The sequence below is a fragment of the Ammospiza nelsoni genome, chromosome 21 (genome assembly GCF_027579445.1).
Source record: "Ammospiza nelsoni isolate bAmmNel1 chromosome 21, bAmmNel1.pri, whole genome shotgun sequence".
NCBI lineage: Eukaryota > Metazoa > Chordata > Aves > Passeriformes > Passerellidae > Ammospiza > Ammospiza nelsoni.
Genome location: NC_080653.1, coordinates 8,796,661 through 8,817,861, shown reverse-complemented (window position 1 = coordinate 8,817,861; position 21,201 = coordinate 8,796,661). Strand labels below are relative to the sequence as shown.

The following is a 21,201-nucleotide window of genomic DNA, read 5'->3' as shown; positions in this document are numbered from 1 at the left end:
CTGATGGAAACCCCTGTGCTGGGAGGTGAAAGGCAGGTGACTGATGGGAGGCCTCATTCCCAGAGCCCGTCTCGTTTATTTTAGTTCACAGAGCTCAGAAAACTCAAGGCAATCACTCAGCAGCTCGGATATTTAAGGAGGAGAGTGGGGAAGTGTGCCTGGGAAGCAGGAAGCACAAAGTCAGCTCCATCCAAGATCCAAGAGAGAGGAGCCACAGCCAGGCTCTCACTTAACAGCTTCTTCCAGGCAAGCCACGGCCTCATCTGCCTTAATCTTTGACCACTGAGAGATGAAAACAATTTATCCTCATTCCCTGCCCTTACTGAGAGGCTACAAGAAACAAAACTAAACCAAAGGTCAATGTTATAGCCCTTCTCAGGAAAACTCTGCCTGACCTGGACTTTCTCAGTATCCTTTTATCTGGGAGTGTTTTGGCTAAAGCTTTGCCGAGGAAAGCCATGTGAGCAAGCCAGTTAAAAACCTGGTGCTTTCATGTTTATACAGCCAGCTAAGCAGCACACTACAAAGGCTTTTATTTCAAGTCTCTCCTGACAAGCCAGCATGGATAAATTACATAATCTCCCAGGAATTATGATGCACAGGAGGAAAAAAACCCTCCAATTCCCTAGGTAAGAACTAAGGGCTCAGAAACTGAGAACTGAAGGAAAAAGTCTGCACAAAAATCATCTCAAGATTAGAAGGCAACTTTTTTGTACTCAAAGAGACAGCAAAAGCATCTGTAGATGCAGACAAACTCATTCCCCACGGCTACCAAGAACTCAACAGATCCACAGCTGAACACAGAAATATCTCAAAGGTCTCTCTTCTCCCAAATATCTTTATTTCCAGAAAAACCAATCTGAAACAATCCCCTGTGCTTGACAAGCAGTGCAAGTGGCTACAAGCATGAGAAGAGATGAGCTTCCCAGTCTGAGAATGAATCACAGAACAGAATCATGGAATACCCTGAGCTGGAAGGGACCCACCAGCATCATCAAAGCTGCTGTCAATGGGGTGCATCCAAGCACAGCCTGAGTCCCCAGGTTGAACCAGGCTTCACACACTGGCTGTGCACTGAGCTGTGTTGGTTTTACATGCTGTGTGTGCAAGAGCCAGGAAAAATCCATCTTCAGTGTCATAACAAACCCTAAGGTAAACACAAAGGCAAAGCCATGCGTGTTATTCAGTTAAACAGGCACATAAAGGAGAAGGCAGCCCTGGCCACGAGTTTGCTCCTGATTTTTGTTGTTTCTCAGTGAGCACACACAAAAATGGGCAGATGCTCCCTTCTCCAAGAACAAACCTGCTGCTCCTAATAAAAACCAAGAGTTTTGCAGAAGAAACCTGCACTTCACAGCCTGTGCACTGCTCTCTCCCACCACGGAGTGAGAAAGGAGCACACCTTGGTCCCCTTGCAGACACAATGCCCCAGAGGCCGGCAGCTGGGATAAACCCCCAAACCCAGGGAATTCCCAAACTCTGACAAACCAAACCAGAGCCAGCAGGTCTGTAAGGCTGCAACCCCACAGAGGAGTTCTGTCTTCAAGTTATGAAGTTTATGGTGTTTGCTTTGCACATTATAAACTACACATGTGATTTTTAAGGTGGTGGACAAAAGAAGGGGTGTCTGAGGGTCCAGGTGCCCAGTCAGGCCAGGAAGCAAAGACAAAGGAAGAGTCCACCTACACATAACCTTCTACAATTGGATTGGGTCTTCTGTGCTTTCTCCAGAAGTCTGAGCAGCTCCTCCCTGCACTGGGCAGAGCTGGAGCCTGGCACATTAAATTCTGGGCACAGAGCTGGCGGCACTTTGGATCACTGACAACTTCAAAAGGACCAGAAAAGCCCTTCCCGGGTAAATAAGCTCTTGCTGCTCAGTTTGCTGAAGGGCATCAGGACAGCCTGAGCCAGCAGCTTTGCTGAACATTTCCAGACAGCCTGGAAACAGTCTGGCAGCCTGGCACCCAGCCTGCTCCTCCTTTTCCGTGCCAACGGGGACACGCGGATACGCAGGACCCGCCTCGGTACGGCAGCTCCGAGGGGAAGGGATGAGCAACTTCTACAGGACAGATTCTTCCACAGATTGTACAAAATTAATGGTTTTTCAGCTCTGTGCTAGCTTAGGAGAGATTTAAAGCTCCAAAGTTAGCCTGTTTGTAAAAAAAAAAAATAAATAAATAAGCATGAGTCCCAGATTCTGTTCTGAATCTCAGGGAGTCAGCAGGTGGCAGATGGTCAAAGCCAGAACAAGGTTATTTCAGATCTGCAAGCTGAAATATCTCCCTCCATCTCCCCTGCAGATCTACAGGAGGGCCACTGGGAAGATTTAGCACCTGCAGCTTCGGGTTGTTGTGGTTACCTTTTAGCTCATTCAAAAGAATATTACAATGAGTTCCCCAAGGGAGTCCATAAATAGCAAAGGATTCTGCTCTAATCCCCTATCTACTCCTTTCTGGATAATATGGCATTTGGACAAGCACTGCCAAAACAAAGATTTATGACAAAGCTGAGAGTTTGCATGGCCAACACATGCTCTGAAAACTCAGGATTCCAAGGAATAAATAAAGCCTCTCTTAGGATATAGACAGCTCTTCAGTTATGGAAGATTCACACAGATACAAACTTCTTTCCAGGATTTTTGCTTCCCTCTCCCATACCAGGCAAAGGACAAGTTTATACTGATTTTCCCCAACACCAAAATCAACCGTTCCCACTGGGTGTTCTTGCTGAAACCACCACCACACAGTCACTTCCCATTTCTTTATTAATACTTTATAACATCCATCAGCTATTACCTATCCAGCCAGCTTCAAACTTCTTTTTCTGACAGTGACCAACATCAAAGGGAAAAGAACTAAGGAAACTGCAGACTACAGGAACTATAAAAAGTACAGCTGATGAATGCTACAGTTTTACTGATTCACTGGAGACACCAGGGAGCTGTGTGTTCTTAGAAGTTCCTCAGCGAATGGCGTATTAAAAAAACCCCAAAAAACAAAAAACCACATAACAGAAGCTTTGCAGAGAAGTCAGTGCTACTGCAACTAGATTTTGTATGGAAATGCTGAAAAATACCTGGACAACAGAGCCAGTGTAACACAAATGTGTGGCTGTGAGGGGCTGACCAAAGCAGAACCAGTGGAGGCAGAAAATTCAGCACCAAATGCAAACAAATATATTTTTCCCACCTGAAAACTCAAGGCAGTGAAGACACATCCACTCCCAGAGGGACCAGGCAGGATTGTTTCCTGCTCCACACTCCCCAGGTGTGATTTTAAATTACTCACTGCTGGGGCTGTCACACACCTCCCTTGGGTGCCTGTACAAAGGCACAAATGAACAGCCAGGCACAGCAGCAGGGTCTGGGAGGTGCAAAATAAAAAAAGGAAAATGCAGTCATTTTTGACAAAGGGAAAGTGCTGCATCCCTGCTGAATCTCTGTGGTTGCCTACACACCCTTTGGATCCTGGCTACTTGCAAGCAAAACATAAAACCAAGGATATTTGTTCAAAACCCACAGGCGGACACTGTGATTCTATTGAAGAAAAAAATACAACTGGCATTCATTCTAAAAACTTCCCACCACTGGGACTGGGATTCAAAACCAGCACAGGGCAGCCAGGCCAAAACACACTGAGAGCAGACGCCTGCAAAAGATTCCAAGGGAAATTAGTTATGTGGGTTTTAACAAAAATAAAATTAAATCCAATGTTTACAAAGGGAAAAAAAAAAAAAGGCAGCTTCCCTAGGAGACAGTGCTGCAAACACCCTTTGCAGATAAGTCAAGACCTGTCTGAGGCTTCCTTGGGTTCCTGTGCCAGTGTGTGCAGACAAGGAAAAGGCAAAGCCAAATGCTGAGCAGGCAGCAGCTGCCTCCTCCCATCCTCAGGGCTGGCACTGGCTCTGAGGGGCAGTGAAGGGAAAACTCTCCATCCATCCATCCATCCATCCATCCATCCATCCATCCATCCATCCATCCATCCATCCATCCATCCTCTTCCATCCGGGAGCTGTGGCCAGGGGAGGACGAGCTCCTGGGCTTGCACTGCTCTGCTTCTCCCGTCTCATCTCTCTCCAGGAAGAGACATGGTGGGCTAAAGCTGGACAAGGATTTACAGAAAGCCCCAGCTTCCCTCCTTGTGTGCTACAGCCAGCCCGATTCTGTAAACTTTTCTTTTTCCCTTAAGTAATTTTTCTGCAGCTGAGTCACACGCAGCTCCTGCCAGGAATTTTTATAATTACTGAATTAGAGCAAGGTTTTGCCTGTGCACGCCTGACAACATCTGCTGATGGAAGGGAGCTCTGCTCAAACCCTTGCAGAGCCCTGGAGGAGCAGGGCTGAGCACTGCCCTTCCTCCCAACGCCACCTCTCATGGGGCTCTTCTTGCTGCTCCTCCTGCAGAAAGCTTTGCAGAGAGTTTTGGGGGGGAGGAAATAAGCTGGGACAAAGTCCAAAGGGTGCTGAAGCAGAATGCTGGCTGCCTCTTGGCTCTCCAAGCCCCTTGCTGGAGCATCCCTGAGGCAGCACCCACAGTTATGTGCCTCTCTCTCCGTCAGCTGCATAGCTGCAAAGCCATCGTGCGTCACATCTTCCTTGGACACAGACAACGGTGTCGAGTTCCACAAAACCACAGGAGAAAATAACTCCCTCCACCTCCCCCTTCAATGGACACAGGAGTTATTCTGCAAGCCAGGCTCCAACACACAACACTGGTCCAGACTAAAGATCAAACACAAGCCACGTTCAGAGATAAGCCAAAAGCAGACATCTGGCATTAGCAGCCTAAACTACACACTTCCTGGATGATCCAGAAACCTCCCACTTTATGCTGCAGGTCAGAAATGCAAAGGAATTACCACATTCAGCCTCCTCCTTGTTCCTGTTTGCTGCAGTGATGCCTGTGCCCTCCTGGTTCACCCAGTGCTGTCATTTATCCCGTGCTGCACCCAAAGGGCTGCATTAAGAACACAGCACAGCTGCCAAGCCCCGAGGAGCAGGGATGTGCTGGAAATGTGCTGTCTCTGTAGCTTTAATCCAGCCCACTTGCAGGGGTCTCTACAGCATGGCCACAGACCATGTGTGCACACAGCCCTGACGCAGTCAGAACCAAGAATAGATGCACAACTAGAGGGGAATTACTCAGCTCTGGGCTTCAGCTGGTTGTGCATGCACAGCACTCAGCTCTCTTCACTTCACACTTTTCATGTGCTGCTCCAAGGCAAAAATGAAGGCGTCTTGCCACTGCAGACTGGGATTCTTCTCAAAAGGTTCTGAATTTATTTTCAAAAAATCCTAGAGAACTACGTTCACAACACCTCGGGTTTACAGATGAAGAAAAGAGTTACAGAGAAGCTCTGGGCACCCAGTTCCAGAATCAGCCTCCAGCTCCCTTTTAAAAAAATAAATAGCACGGAGAGGCATTTTAAATGTTTGACGTACAACTTCCCATGAGATCATCTGCAGCAGGAGCACTCAGCACTTCTGCAGCTCAACCCTCACCCTGGGGACCTGGGAAATCAAGTCCCTCCTTGTGCATGAAAAGCAATTTACCCAGCACCATCCCCGAGCCCTGCAGCAGCAGCAGCAGAGCAGGAATTCCCATCTCCTTAAGCAGCACTTTATCCTCTCTTTTTCCATCACTTTCCTCACTCCCTTGCCTCCAAGCCTGTGAAGGGCTGAGGTTCTACACAAGGAACCCCATCCTTCACTGGACTGCCTCAGCTGCCCTCCAGCAGCAGCAAGGGCAGGGGTGCCATGGAAAAATCCCATATGTGATCCCATAATTAGAAATGGCATTGTAATGTATACAGGGGGATGAATTAAGGTTGCAGAGGAATACAGTAAATTGGATGCACATTTCTTGTTCCATTTTACTGCTTTTTTTTTTTTTTTTTTGCCCTCTCCCTTATTGGGCTTTGGCTACACTTCAGATTAAGCTCCTAATAAGGGCTGGAATTGGATGAGATTTTTTTTTCAGCCCATCAGATTGCAGCCTTCCAAGCCATTGAAATGAGATTCAAGCTGAACTTGAATTTTCAATAGTTTGGCCTAAAGGGGAGGGTGTTAACAACAGACCTGCCAACACCTTCTCCATACAAAATGTCTGAAAACATGTCTACACATCAAATGCTGCTCGGGCTCTGCTAGACAAAAGCCACAAAGCCAACATCTCAAATCCACTGCTGACTTGCCCAGCTGGTTCTCCTGCCAGTGAAACTCATACATTTTATTTTCTCCGAAAATCCACAGAACCTCTGTATTCTCTCGAGGAAAAGGGGTTTTCCCCCAGCAACACAAATGTTGTAGTTTCATTATGATAAATGAGAATTGGGATAAGGAGACATCAGGTAAATCAGGTGGACACACAGGATGCAGATACACACCAGTTCACCCAACACAGTCTACTTAAATTATACAGCCTCAAAATTGAAGATACTCCAATGACATGCACAGGCTTTAATCAAGATCTCTGCCAGTACACATTTTTAAATGCTGAAGTCTATTTTTTGAGGACATGAATGCTTCAGCTTCCATGCCACCAAAATTATTTCCATTTCACATCTCCAGTATGAACATCCATGGCCACTTTGGGCAGAGCAGGGAAGGTGCTCCTCTCCTTTGATGAGAAACAATAAGAGAAAAGGAATGATGGTTTCTTGAGCTGCATCCAAGGGAAAGCATGCCCTGCTGGAGTGCCTGGCAGGGCATCAAGAGCAATGGAAATTTCAGCTTTCAAAGAAATAATACTCAAGAAGGGGGTGGGAATATCGTGTAGGAGCTGAGGTGACACTAATCCCATGGTCTGTTTTACAAACTGTCACTTCTCTCCAATGAAATTAAATCCTCTGCAGAAAAATCCTCTGGCTCCAACATCTTTTGGTAAGTAGAGCATAAACAGAATGAAGAAGAGCTCATAACTGAGCATGGGCTGATTACAGGCAGGAGAGCGGAGGGACAGCAACCTGACCACTGGGATTTTGCATTTTTCTTTGGATGGTCACTGTAGGACGTTTGAACCCCACCTGGCCAACAAGGCTCTTCCAACACAACAGGGGAAGGAGAGCAGGGTGGGAGAAAAGCACAGCAACTCCTGCAAAAAGGTCAGGACTTGATTATCAACTTATTTTCTTTAGGAACATTTAGCTAAGTGTCCTGCAGTGGCTCTTCCCAGGGAAGCTGGAATGAGGCTGTTCATTCCCCCGAGGAGCTGAGCAGGCTCAGCACAGCAGCAGGAGCTGCTCACACCAATATCCATTTCCCTGTCGGGAGCTGCCTTCACCAGCACAAACAAGAAACACTGAAAATGTGTGAGTGAGTGGCACTTTGAAATCAGAAGGTGTCTGGCAGCTCTGTGTCAGTGTGATGAACCCTCCAGGGCAATTACACACCGGTTCCTGGAGCTTGAAGCTCTGAACAAAGCAAATGCTGCGAGTAATGGTGGAGGGAAAAACCCCACAAAATGGCATGGAAAGTGTTTGCCCAAGCTCATGTCAGGCACGACTTTTCTATCTCTGTGACACAATGTCCAATCTGCTGAGCTACAGAAGAAGTTTAATTCTTTTTACAGGTTCATGTTCTCAGCATTGCTCTGGCCATGGATCCACAGCACCAACACTGATGCACCTTCAGCTACTGCAAGGATGATTGGAAGTATTTAACAGCTGAAGGGAAACACAGGGACAGCTTGTTTGCCCCTCATTTTTGTGTCACTAAGCAGCTGTAGGTGGACACAGGCAAAGCACTGACTTGTGCAGGAGCAGCTCAGGGCCAGGCATGGTCTCACTGACTGCAGAGGGACAGAGCCAACATCCACATGGATCCTGATTCTCCTAAATTCACCAAAGCCTCTCCAGGGCTAGCCTGTGCTTTTGCACAAGGCAGGTTTATCCTCAGGGCCAGCAAATACCATGTGAGATGCACACAGTGCAGCAAAGGGAAGGCAAATCTGTAGCTGTGCTAATTGGTGGAGTAATTACAAAGTAAAATACCAAACTAAATACCACAAGTCTGAGAATGAGCAAAGAACCCTTTTCCTTTCTGGGAGCTGACTTTCCCCACCAAGAACCACCTCCATGGGCCCAGACAGATGTTTGAGCAGATGAGCAAAAAATGTCAGGTATTTTTCTTTTCAATAGATTTGCATCCAGACAGGATGAAAAGCCCTTTCTCTTGAGCAATTGAGTTCTCCCCACAACAGACATGAGCTGGCATGTTCTGAACGTTTGGTATTTCAATCCCAATTAATAAAATAGTAATTGCTGCACCTAAGGGGTTCTCAGCTCCCTAAGAGGAAACACTTAATTCATACACAAATTTTCCTAAGCTTTACCACTACATACTTAAGACATGGATTGAGGGATGAATCACAACTTCAAATTCTTCACTACTAAGCCTGGCAATCAACACTGCCACTTTCTGGCAAAGAAACCCTAAAAGCCTTCACCTGTGATGTCATCTGCTAACAGATTTATGTCCTGGGACTCCTTCACTGAGGAGGCAGCTGGGTAACAGGATTTGTTCTGGATAATCCCTGCTCAGGCTCTCAGGAGGGGAGGAAACAGATGAAGATGCACTCAGCCAGAGATGGCAGCCACCACTTTTAGGGAATTTATTACGGCCCAGCCACCTGCCAGGTGTAAATCCCATTTCTAGTTTGAAGGCTGGAGAAGGCAGAACCATGAAGACAGAAGGGAGGTGAGGGAAATCTGCACTTCCCCTTCCAGATCCCAAAGCTGTGTGTCCACAAGGCAGGAGGCATCAAGCCTGGCCTGTCACTGTAGGGGAGAGGTAACACAGCCCTACATAACCAACTGTAGGGTAAGGACCATCTCCTTCAAATGCAATTTTCTGAACAGAGCCCAGCACAACAGACCCTGAGCCACCAGCAGGGCCATTAGCTCTGCCTGGGGTTATTATTTTCATAATTAGAGGGATGGCAGCAGACAGAGGTGGTATTTGGTGGCCTCTTAACCTAGAGACTTACTGGGGTTTATGCAGATGACTCCACTTTTCCAGCAGCAAAGCCTGCAGCAAATCCTCGTGGGGACAAACATCAAACCAGGATCTGGATGTGGCTCAACACAAGGGCACTGCTCGGTCAGCCAGAGCCAGAAGAGCAACACAAAACATGCAGAGCTCAGAGGGAGCTTAAGCTTTAAAACTGAGTAAACCCTGCAATTCAAATCTGGGCTGTCTGAAGCAAAGTGGCTTCTCAGGTGAGGCACCACTCCTTGCTCCAGCCTGGTCCTCATGCCTCCCTCCATCCACCTGCTTCTCCCACACTCCAAAGCATCTCTTCCCAACCTCGGAGGCTCCTCCCAGCCTAACACATCCCCTTCTTTCCACCTGAAAAGCCACTGGTCCCACACAGCCGGCAGGGACATGCCTGCAGGGAAAGGCAGGGACAGCCACCTACTCCTTCTGCTTTACAAGGCAGCAATTAACTGGTTTGAAAACCGCCTCTCTAGGCAAAAACTCATCCTGGGAGCCACCAGGGTGACAAACATCTATTTTGTGCAGCACCTAAGAGATAAACACCAATCGATGCCCTGGATGCTCCTGTCACACACAATAATTAAACCATCAGTCGGGACACAGCGAATTAAAGCAGACAGAGGGGGACAAAGGAATGAAAGAGTTTCACTTGAATCCTCACAGCTTAACAAAAGCAAAACCGGGCCAGACCTATTGAGGAAAAAAGCAAAAGATAGAAGAAATATTATTTAACAGTTGCTTTTCCCAGAGAGAAAAGCAAAAAACTAAGTATGCAGCAAAGCAGGATCAGGCAGGGATGAAGACAGGCACGGAGGACATTGCTGTGTACACACAGGACACTCCTTTCTTGAACATCAAGAAAACACTGTAAGAGAGGTGGTCTGCACGTCTCCAAAGACAAGGAGGAGGCAAAATCCCTGGAACAGCAGCCCATAGCATTTTCCATTCCTTTAAGAAAGGAAGGAGTGGAAGCTGTGCCATACGTTAGCACTTAAGTAGTCCCTACCCTCAGTTTCCCACCATCTGTACAACTCTCTGAAACTCCCCATCTCATTTAATTTATTGCTGTATGTCTCCGCCAAAATCAAAGGCCTAAATATCAGCAATCTTGGTGGGAGGCATCCAGCTGCTCCAGCTCATTGTAGGAACAAACCCCATTTGTGCAAAGCTGCATTGAGAAAGCCGGGCAGCAAATCTCCCTAGGAACAACTTCCCATGCTTTCAGATTAGCAGATCAAGCTGCAGGCATTAAGACCTTGCCCCTTCTCTATCTGTGAAATCCAGGGCTTTAGGACGCAAAAATGGGATTTTTCTAACCGTGGAACGAAGCGATTTTGGAAGCAGCAGCAGGGGGCAATGGCTGAGGGAAGCAGAGCTCAATCTCGGGGTCATGTCCATGTGAGATGGGGCTTTCCTGGGAGGCTGGAGTGCTGGGACCTGGAAATCACATCTGTGGCAGAGGCACAGCCCCACTCTGGTCACTCATCCAGCCCCTTCTCACCTCTGCTTCCTTGCCCACGGGGTGAAGCCAGCAGGATTTCCCTAAGCACGCAGCAATTTGCAAATTTCCAAGCAGAGATTACAGGGAAGAGCTCATTAGAAGCAGTCTGTAATGTAACAGCACAGTGACCTCTGTTCTATGGCCACAAAACCAAATCAAAATGGGAGCATCCTAAAAAATCAGCTCGTAGAGTCATCAGCCTCTCAGAAGCAAATAAGCACAGCTCCGTGCCCTCTTAAAACACCAGATATCAGCTGATAAAAGAGGAGCAATCCTGCAAGCCAAACAGCCAGGCAGTACTTGCAAGGCAGGATTTGTAGCCTGGTGCTCTTTGATTTGCTCTGAGAGTGACAGAACAGCAGTCAGAAAAACATGAAGGGGAAGAACATTTCTGATGTCCTGGTGACCCATCTGATGCTGAAAATCCCACCAGACCCAGGACTGTGCACAAGGACTGGGGTGCTGCTGCTGCTCAGACCCTGAGCTGCACTGGGAAGGACAGACAGAAGGACAGCAGCCCCCCAGTGGGGCTGGGGACACCACAGACCCCAACAGCTCCTGGACTCACTTGGTTCTCAGGGGCTGAAACAGTCACACAAGGGAAGTTTCAACTGCTTGAGAGATCTGACAGCAGATCTGGAAATTGTCATCTCCTTCCCACGCCATCACACAGCTTGGTTCATTTGAAACCTGTTCTATCCTGGCACAGTTCAGCTTGTCTTAGTGAAGAGTGGACAAACTGGGACCCCAGTGAGGGGGAAGTGGATGCTGAACTGCAAACACAAGGGCACAGCCAACAACCAAAACACCCCCCACACACCCCCAGCCCAGCGTGGAACCTTTCAACCAGCAGCGAGCACGAGGGATGGAGCTGAGACCCCTGGCAACACCACTACAATCCCTGTGCTTCTCCTTTATTTTGGGAGAGGCAGGATAATCCTTTTGAACTACCCAAGTGGGGGAGAACCAACATCTGTTCAGATTCAACAGCCTGGCTCTCACTGCTTCAGCTCCAGCTCTTTCCCAGTGGCTGGGGAAGGTCTCTAGCTTTTATTCAAAGGCACTGCCCTCACGCAGGGCCTTTCAGCACAGGCTCGCAGAGCACCTCACAGACATTTAATTAAATCCTACAGCCTGCCCCGGTGAGGAAGGGATTATGAACAGGCCCCCAGCTCAGCAGCACAAGCATCTCTTTCTGTGGGATGGCCGAGGCGTTGGGCTCACTGCAGGGGTGCAGCAGTCCCAGCTCCACCGAGCTGCTAAACACACATCAAACAGCCCAGAGAGCCTGGAGAGCCAGCAGGGCAGAGCAGAGTGATCAGCAGCATCCTCTGATGGGATGGGTAGGGGCCCCTCTCAGAGCCACAGCAACAAATCCGTGTTTTGTCACCCCTCTGCAAATTAAACTACACATTTCTGAAGTATGACATTCCTTGTGACCAATTCATCCACTCAACAGCCCTGGGAGCTTCATAAAATGGAAAACCACCTTTTTTCCTTTCTTTTTTTCCCCCCATGCTCACCTAAGGAGTGAGACTTTAGCTGGCTGAATTACATCTATTTAAACAAAAGTAAGGTCAGACATCTGCCTTTGCACAGTGTCAGCTGCGAGAAATGAGCTAACATCCAGATGCAGTGGCATGTCAGGATTAGCCCAGGCTGGGGCAGGAATGCTTCCATGTATGGAAAAATATTGGAGCAGTGAAACCATAAGCTTGGAGCTGAGTGAAGTGAGAGGCCCTGTCAATGAAATTGCAGGCTCAGGTTTAGAGGATTTAGCAGCTCAGATCCGCCATAAGATCCTCAGCGTGTATTACAATAAATTTCACACTTTTTCCAAAAGGGACTCCTACAGCAATGCTCAGAGTCACGAGGGTGAGATCCTGCACCCCTCTGCTCACTCTGGAAGCCAGGCTGGAACTGCTGGGTACCATTAATGCCCCCCACACCAGGCACAGGCTCGGGTGTTGATGGAGATGTTTTGGCTGCTGCTCGCTCATCCCTGGGCTGCTGCCCTCTGCCCAGCAGGATTCATCAAAGCCAGCTCAGATGAAGCAGAGGCAATTCAAAAGCAAATGCTGAGCTGGATCAGCTTGGCTGGGGAAGCAGTGCCCACTTCTGCCACTGTCATGGCAAGGGCAGTGACTGCCAGGGCACGGGGAGAGAGCCAGAGCAGTGTCCCAGCCAGCCTGACACAAATCAAAGGGGCTCGTTTGTCAGCATCCTGAGCTAACACTGATGAAGTCATAGCCATGACTTCATCTCTCCAGTGGGAATCTCCTGGGAACAAGGGAGAACTACAATTTCTCTCTCCGGCTCGCTCACGCAGTTGCAATTTGTTTCGGTCGCCTTGTTCTCTCTTCTGCAAACATTACTTAATTCTCACCCAGATTTTTAAATCCTTGCCCCTGAAATGTAAAATAATGTTTCCTTCTCAGCTGTCAAAGCCCAGCCTTGCTGAGCTCCCTCCTGGTGGGCTCTGTCTCCTTGTGCCAGCTGCCACCCATTCCCTGGGGTCTCAGCCCACAGCTGAGGAGCCACCAGCTATTTTTTAAACCTCAAATGTATAACTAAAATCTGGTTACTCTTGCCAAATTCATTTTAAATAGGGACTTTTGCACCTTTTCTCCATTAAAATATTTTAAAGTCAGGCTGGATTAAGCCACAGTTGCTAAGACAGACAAAATATTGCAGGAGGACCCTGGAGCTTCCCTCCTTGGTTGGGCAGGACAGATTCCAATGCTGCAAAAACCCCCCAGCAACGAATGTCTCACACCACCCTGCTGCTGCAGGGTGATGCAACCCAAGAATTGTCCCAGGGTATCCCTGCTGCCTTCCTCATCACAAGCTGTGCTGAGGGTTTGCTCCCCTCCCGTGCACCATTCCTGTTGCCACAGCTGGAGCAGCACCCACCACCAGGATTGCATCCTTTAGGAACCAGATTCTCTGAGGTGTTGGGGCTCTCCCCACACTGCCCTGTGCCTTGTTGAGGGCTCCCATCCCTTTGTTTTCAGGCCACGGGGCCTTGCTGAGCCCCAGCATGGGTTTGGTCAGATTGCAGATGCTCAGCTACTGCCCTGATGGAACCGAGCAGTCAGCCACTCAGTCACACTAAATAAAGACTGCAAATTCTTTACATATTAATTGTTGGTTGCAATTGTTCTCAGTGCTGACAGACAGACGTGAGAATATGCAGAAAACATTCCTGCCTCTTTTTAGTTCCACCCTTCCATTAGTTGTGTGCACTCCATGCCAAATCAATAAGAGACTGCATTTTCCCTGGAAAACTGAGATGATGAAAACGTGATCAGCTATGAGACAAGGCACACATGTTGTAATCTGAAATACTCAAATCATTCACTTTCCCATGAGAGAATTTAACAGGTCTATCTGCTTACTTGTCAACTCATCCCACTCCCAGCTTCTCCATTGACCCTGTCTTTAATTTACAACCTACAGATTTAACTCTGATTGTGGTTTTTTGCCTACAGAGCATCAGCTGAGAAGCAGCAGAGGAAGCTGCTCTGCAGAGGGACATCAAGGCAGTGCTGGAGAAAGCCCCCTCCCCAGAACACCCCCAGTTCCCCCTCTGGGCTCCCACCTCAAGAACAGAGAGGAATTAACGTGCCCAAATCCCAGGCTGGAGTGAATCCAAGCTCCCTCCCCAGGCTGGCAGCACTCCCTCCTTTCCCAGCCGTTATTATCTGGAGATGGCACAAAGTGATCTGTCTACAAAAACATTTCAAACCTATCGTGCATTACACTGTGATGTGCCATGGAAGCAGTTTAGAGAGCACATGCAGCTATAAAGTTGTGATTATTCAGTATTCAACCCAGCCTGAAAGCTCAGGAGTCAGCTTGTAGCTGCTGAAAGCGGGGGGCCTGAAATTATCCGTGAATAGTTCAAAGCCGCAGTTAATTCAACATCTCCACTTTCAAAAGCATAAAAATCACAGATTCCTGGAGCGTGTAAGCTTTTCAAAAATTACAAACTACTAACTGTCAAATCAAAGCAGCAAATAGAAATCCACATGGCTGATAAGACAAATAGTTGCATTTTAAAGAGTAATTAAATATCACTTTGGAATATTTTGCTTGGAACTTGTTTCCCTGATAAAAACAATGGGGAGGGGAAGGAGGAGGAAGCAATCCACGCACACCAATAAGCTTCTCATCAAACAAATGCTCAGGCAAGCACTGCTCAAATTTGTTTTGCTGAATTCAGAGTTCAGCCTGCTGTACAACAGCCTCCCATGCCCTCTTGGTTTCCCTAGATCCTGACATTTCACATCAAACTCCACAATAAGGAGGAGGCAATCACTATGTTGAATCTGGATTGTTGGGGAGGAGGGTTGGGACAAGAATCCCCATGGTGTGGTCACTAAAAACTGCAATATTTTCTGATTTGACTTAGATTAAAACCATGCCCCAACTTCCATGCTGGGAGCATGGCTGAAAAAAACAGGAATGCAAAACAGAGAGCTCTACCCAAATGCAATTCAGAAGTGAAACCTTACCCCAGGCCCACACTCTCACCCCACCAAGTACTGCTTTGAAACACTAAAAGTTTGTCCATGAGAAAGGATCAAAAAACTCCAAACCACCCTGGACTCTTCCAAAACCTGAACCTGCCAGCAATGAACTCATCAAGAATTTCACCCCAACTTTCTAGTACTAAGCAATATTTGTGGGCAACAATACAAAAGGATTGAGTGGTGAACAAGGAGGCAGCTACTGCATTTCAAACTAAAATGCTATTGAACCACTTGATGGCGTAAATTTCATACTAAAATGTATTTGAACCACACCATGCAAAGGCCAGGCAAACCTGATGTCAGATGTTGGGATGGGATGTGTATAGAGCCCTGTTCAAGAACCAACCCTGTGATCAGCAAACTGCTTGTCCCCACCCTGGAGCCAGGAGGATTTGATAATGGAAAGATGCCCGAGACTTTCAGAGCAGGTCCTAAAACGTGGGCAATTACGCACTGAAGGATGTAATAAACACCACAGCAGACTACACGTCAGCAAGACTTTTAAAATACTAATTCTCCCCCAGGGAAAGTGCTCAGGCAGGCAGCAGTTTGGATATGGGGGGAAATCCAACCTCCACGGACGTCAGTGGTGTTTCTGCAACTCTTGCAGGACCAGGAGCAGGACACAGCCCCCAGACTTACAGCCTCCTGACGCTGATGGGGATTTCACACAAGGATTAGGGTCTTGGAATGAGAGAGGACTGCTAATTGCATGGAGGGTGACTGCAGAGCTGTGTAAAACGCACAGAGAAATAATTTGGAAAAAAGGCATCAACAAAAACAAGAAGTCGTCAAAATGTTTTGGCTTCGATGTCATCTGCACAATGTGGAAATAGTGAATAATTGGAGTTCGCTGTTGAACGTCTCCAAAATCGCAGGGAAAACGCTCCATTGTTCTGCACTTTCTTTTGTAAAGCTGTTACGTGTTCAGCCTCTAAAGAATGCATTTTTGGAGAAGAACTATGCACGGATTACTTTACAAAGTAAAGTTCTTTTGCTCGGTCCTGCAACCTGAGAGTACCGAATGAAATTGTCAAGAGTGCGTTTTTAAAGGAACGTTTTCATTTCAACATCTGGATTAAGATGCCACAATGAAAAACAGCACACAGGCTTCCCTCTGCTCCCTTCATACATCTCCCATTCTTACATTTCAGAACCAGGGAAGTTTCAAAGCAAACAAAGAATCAGTTGGTGCTGTTAATGCCTCGCTTCTTACTCAATAGCCTGATGTCATGAAAAGACCATATTTTTCAAATCTACAGCTCCGTGAGCCAAAGAGTTCATATACATTCCCACCCCAGAAATACAGAGTCAGGAATACAGCTGAAAGTGATTACTTAGATATTTTTATATGATGAAATTCAAAAGCTGCTTCAAGTGATTTACAAAATCTTCTGTAAGACAAATCCCACATCTGTGCTGACCACTTGCCTCCCAGATCTCAGCAGATGGCAATTTCAAACAGAAAAGTTCTGAGTCCCTGAAAATCAGGGTGTACCTTAAACTGTAATCAAGGGTTTGAAGATTTTTCCTCCACAAAAAAAAAATGTGGACAGTCTAATTTAATGAAATTTCTATCTTCTCCCCACCATTTCTTGTACAAAGTCTACACACAAATTTAGTACCTGGCGTCTTATTAGGAGAGGCTCCCATGGCAGATGATCTTTTCAGATAAAGGGAAAACACTCGTCCCAACCAAAGGAAATTTACCAGCGTCAGCAAAGGGAGATCCTCAAATTGTTTTCAGATACTTGACTGAATAATCACAGAAAAACAATCAACATGTTTTGCGTTTGTTTAAATCCAGAACAGAAGCATCTCAGCCTTCCCAAGAAGAATCTGTACAACACTCAACCAGATGCATAAATACAGCAGAAAAACACAAAACACGAGGGAGGCAAAGCACAGCCCCAAGAGCCACTGTGGCGCTGCGTGGATGCACCAAGGAAATGTCAGGAGAAATTTCAAGATGAAAAAGAATGAGGAAGACCACGGGGCCAAGAAACTAACAAGTAAAAACAAAAGCAAAGGCAAATAAACAACAGCAAAAGATAAACTGCTGCTCTCTCGCTGTGGAGCCTTTTCTCCAGCACTCTCCTTTCTCCCACTCCTATGTGAAACCATGGGAGAGGATCTACTCAATGGGGAATGTGGACGGTTCAGCATTTTTTAGCAGAGATGACCAAGATGTCCCACAGCAACACAGCACTCCTCCAACATCCTGTGTGCCACAAGGCCTTGAAAAGCACCCAAATTCACCCTGAGTGAATTCACTCTGCAGCAGGGACGGTGTGGAGCTCACCAGGACAAGTCTGGGATCCTTCCTCCAGCAGGGAGGAGACACCTCCCTGTGGGTGCTGGGGGCATGCAGGCAGATGGGGGCTGTTTACACATCAGCACTGAGGCTCTCAGCAGCAATCAGGACACTGAAGCTGTTATTAAATCAGCCCTCCAGAACTGGAGCAGATGTCCACGCAAACAGACAACAACGGGGTGATGTTAAACCAAAACCACAACCAAAACGAAGACACGGAGCAACGTCTTCTCCCCATTGCCCTGCTCAGCCAGGCCAGGCATTATCAGAGACAAATCAATCACCAAAATCTACCTGTGGCTGCCCAAATCCAGGCCTGAACAACTTAACTGAGGGACGTGCACCACGAGCTAAAGGCCTCCAATCTCATTTGGCTCATTCTGGTTTTGTCCTTGAAAAAAACCCACCCAATAATAGGTCTGGCTGCGGCTCAGACAGAGGCATAATGCCATCCTCCTCATTAATCAAAGGCTCTCCCCGTGGCCAGATGTTTGCTGACTTGTACCGCTTTCTTTTATTACTGGTTTGGAGGCAAAAATTGCTGTGTGCTGAAGTTACTCCAATTGAGCTGGTCGTCCCTGGTAACTGCACCCCGGCATTATTGAGTTACTGAGGAATTCAGCAAAGAGTGGCTGTTTGCTTTGACAATTCCATCTACTTTCCCCAATAACCATCAGAGTAAGATGCTAATTTACTTTTAGGACTGTGGGAATTGTACTGCAAACCCAGAAAGGAGCCTGGGTTTTAAGATCTATCAACGTTTGGTGCCCAGGGTTTGGAAGAAGGGCAGATGTAGAAAAATGCAGAGTACGCCAGAGAAGGACAATGATAGATAGACCTTAAAAGTAATATTTTTTAATAACACTGAGCAAAAAAAGTGATGATTTTCTATAGGATAGGAAGCCATCATCTCTCCACAAAGCTTTCATGGCCTCAGTAAATAAAGTAATGAACCCACAATGGGAAGAGTTGGCTTGAAAGGACTTCTGGAGGACTCTGAGCCTGGCCATCACCCACACTCAACCCTGCTGGGCAGAGCTTCACCCAAACAAGCCCTGAAACCTGCAAGGATGGGGAGCTGAGAGCTCAGGGACAGAGCTCTCACTGTTCCCATCTCTCTTGCTGTCTCTACCCTGTATCTACAATATTCCTTTCTTCCCATAAATCTATATAATTCGCTGGGGTTTAGGAGTATCCCTTAGTGCAAAGGAACCATAACTCAAAAGCACTGCCTACATTCCTCTAATGCTTTTGTTTTAAAACAAATTAAGCCCGTGAGGTACTGAACATATGCTCGACATCCCCAGCTCTCTGCTGGCATGTTTTTGAAAAATACAAAGTTTGTGCTTTTCTGGGGAGTCAGGTCATTAACCCGACTATTTAAAAAATCAGCCTATTATGCAAGGAAACTTCTAACTGCCTGAGCTACAGGTTATAAATCTCCTGTTTAGAAATCTGATATCCTGACATAATTGCCCTTACAACTTACAAATAGGTTCTCTGTTATCCGTAGATTAAGCTTCCTCCAAAGCCACATCACATCTGCTTAGTTTTGAAAATATACAGCACGAGCTTCAATTACTTTACACTCCACACAAAAATAATCCTGAATTTAACTCAGGGCTTCTTGGAATAAGAGTTTAAGACCCCATAATCTTTTTATTTCATGTTTTCTTGCAATCTAATAGATGGAAGCATTGGCCAGCATGTAAAATTAATGCCACCTTCCACTTCTGTGATTTCCCAACCATTTAACTACATTGCAGTGGAATTTTTAAATCAAATACAGCAAGCAGAAGTCCCACCATCTAAATAATCTGTTCTGCAGGGAAATGGTCAGCTACTAATTGGAACCACAGTGTTTTCACATCCCTGTAGGAAGAGGGTTTGGTTTAAAAGAAACCTGAGTTAAACTGCAGTTTCTCTGAAGGTTGCAGCTCCTCTGATTAATGGAACTGCTCAGATCCCGAGCACTTGGGTGAGCTCCCAGTTAGAAGTGCCTGGACTTCAAAGGGCCAAACTGGGGGCCTTGGGCAGCACTATCATCCAGGTGCACAGCATTAAATCCATGAGAGTTTTTGCAGAAGTGGGGGCTCAGTGGCAAAAAAAAGGCAGCAAATGAGGGAAAAAGAGGCAAATCCATGTTTCAAAGCTACATCTCTTCTCAGCAGCAGGGACATCACACGGCGCTGCTGGACAACAGCTAACTATTCCTTAAACAATTCCTTCACCTAAGGAACAGAGCAGAGAGACCCATCCTGGAAGATGTCATTCCTCTCATCCCTTCCATCCCAGCCTCTCAGTGTCCAGATACAGGGGATGCCTGAGAGGGCTCAGCCACCCTGCAGGTACCAGCGTTATCCCAATCCCAGCCAAGGCTCGGCCAGACTCTGCCCGCTGCCTCAGCCACTCGCCAGAAAGACGTTTACAAATGGCACTGTGGGGCACCATCTTTTCAATTCTTACTCAATTGCTTCCAGAGATTAGATTTCTAAAGAGGTTTCTTTTTTTATTCCTTTTAAGCGTTGCAAGCTCGTTGGGAAGTGGAGGCTCAGCATGTACCTTTCTTTTCCTCACAGCCTGCTCTGTCTGGATCTTAGCGTGCTTTCTGTACATTATCTTTCAGATTAAACTCTACGGATGAGAGGCTGTAACTTGCAGAGTACCGAACGCACCAAACGAGAGGAACAAACCCCATCCCACAGCCCGGCCGGGCAGCTTCGCCAGCCGAGCCGGGCTCACCCGCTCCTCCAGCACCGCGTGTCCTCCCACGGCTGCCGGGGGCTCCTTTCTATGCCCGAACCCTCGCAGGAGCCCACGGGCACCGTGTCCGCTGCCAGGGCAATGTCTGCTTTCCCCGGGTGCCCACCGGAGCGACGCCGTGCCCGGAGCAGCTGCTCCCCTCACAGCTCACCTGCAGCCCCGCTCCCCCGCGATGCCCACGGTGCCCAGCCCAGGGCTCCCCTCGTACCCAGGCCCCGCAGGAGCCGGCGTCGCCCCGCGGGACAGCAACCGCCACCTCCCCGGCTCCCCGGGGAACTTTCTGGAAGCTCCGCGGCCCCCAGACAAAGCCCGGGGCGCGCCCCGCCGCCCCCCGCCCGGCCGCGGCCGCGGGGCTCGCTCACCTTGCGGTGCTTGTCGGCGAAGGGCAGCGCCAGCCAGGGCATGGCCCGCACCGCCTCCTGCCACTGCTGCTGCTCCTGCTCCGCCGACACGAAGACGATCTCGAGGCGCTGCCCGCCGGCCGCCGCCGCCTCCCCCCTGAAGCGCCCGTAGAAGGCGGCCAGGCTGGCGCCGAGCTGCGCGCAGGGGCCGCCGAGGCTGCAGCCGAAGTAGAGCCCCACCAAGGAGACCCCGCGGGCGGCCAGCGCCGACACGGCCACCTCCTCGCCGTCGGCGGCCACCAGCACCTCTCCCAGCAGGTCGGTGAGCGCGCCCGCCATCCCGCTCCGCTCCCGCTGCGCGCCCGCTCCGCTCCGCGCCCGCCGGCCGCGCACGCCCCGCCCCGCCCCGCCAGGGGGCGCTGTCGCGCCGCGCGGCCCCGCGCCCGCCCCCGCCCCGGGCAGCGCCGCCCCGGCCCGGCCCCTCAGAGCCGCGGCCGGCCCAGCCCGGACACGGAGCAGCGGCGCGCGGCGGGACAGGGTGCACGCTGTGCGCGGTTAGGTGGGTGCTGGGGGGAAATTCCTCCCTGAGAGAGTAAGAACCGGGGGGGGCTTTTTCGGAGAGCTTTGGGTGTCCCGTCCCTGAAGCGTCCGAGGCCAGCCTGGATGTGGCTCCGAGCAGCCCGCTGCGGTGCAAGGAAGGTCTGCCAGCCTGTGGGACACCTGTGGTGGCACACGCAGGGTCGCACACAAGC

The 21,201-nt window shown here is 48.5% G+C and overlaps 1 protein-coding gene across 1 annotated transcript in view; it reads right to left on the bottom strand.

The window, feature by feature from the left end:
* The window catches only part of NXN (nucleoredoxin), a 46,597-nt gene extending 25,809 nt beyond the window's left edge, over nucleotides 1-20,788 (bottom strand). Inside the window, exon 1 of the mRNA XM_059487163.1 lies at nucleotides 20,471-20,788. Within this exon, the coding sequence (XP_059343146.1) occupies nucleotides 20,471-20,788 (318 nt within the window). The remainder of the gene's footprint in view (nucleotides 1-20,470) is intronic.
* Nucleotides 20,789-21,201: the final 413 nt, after the last annotated feature.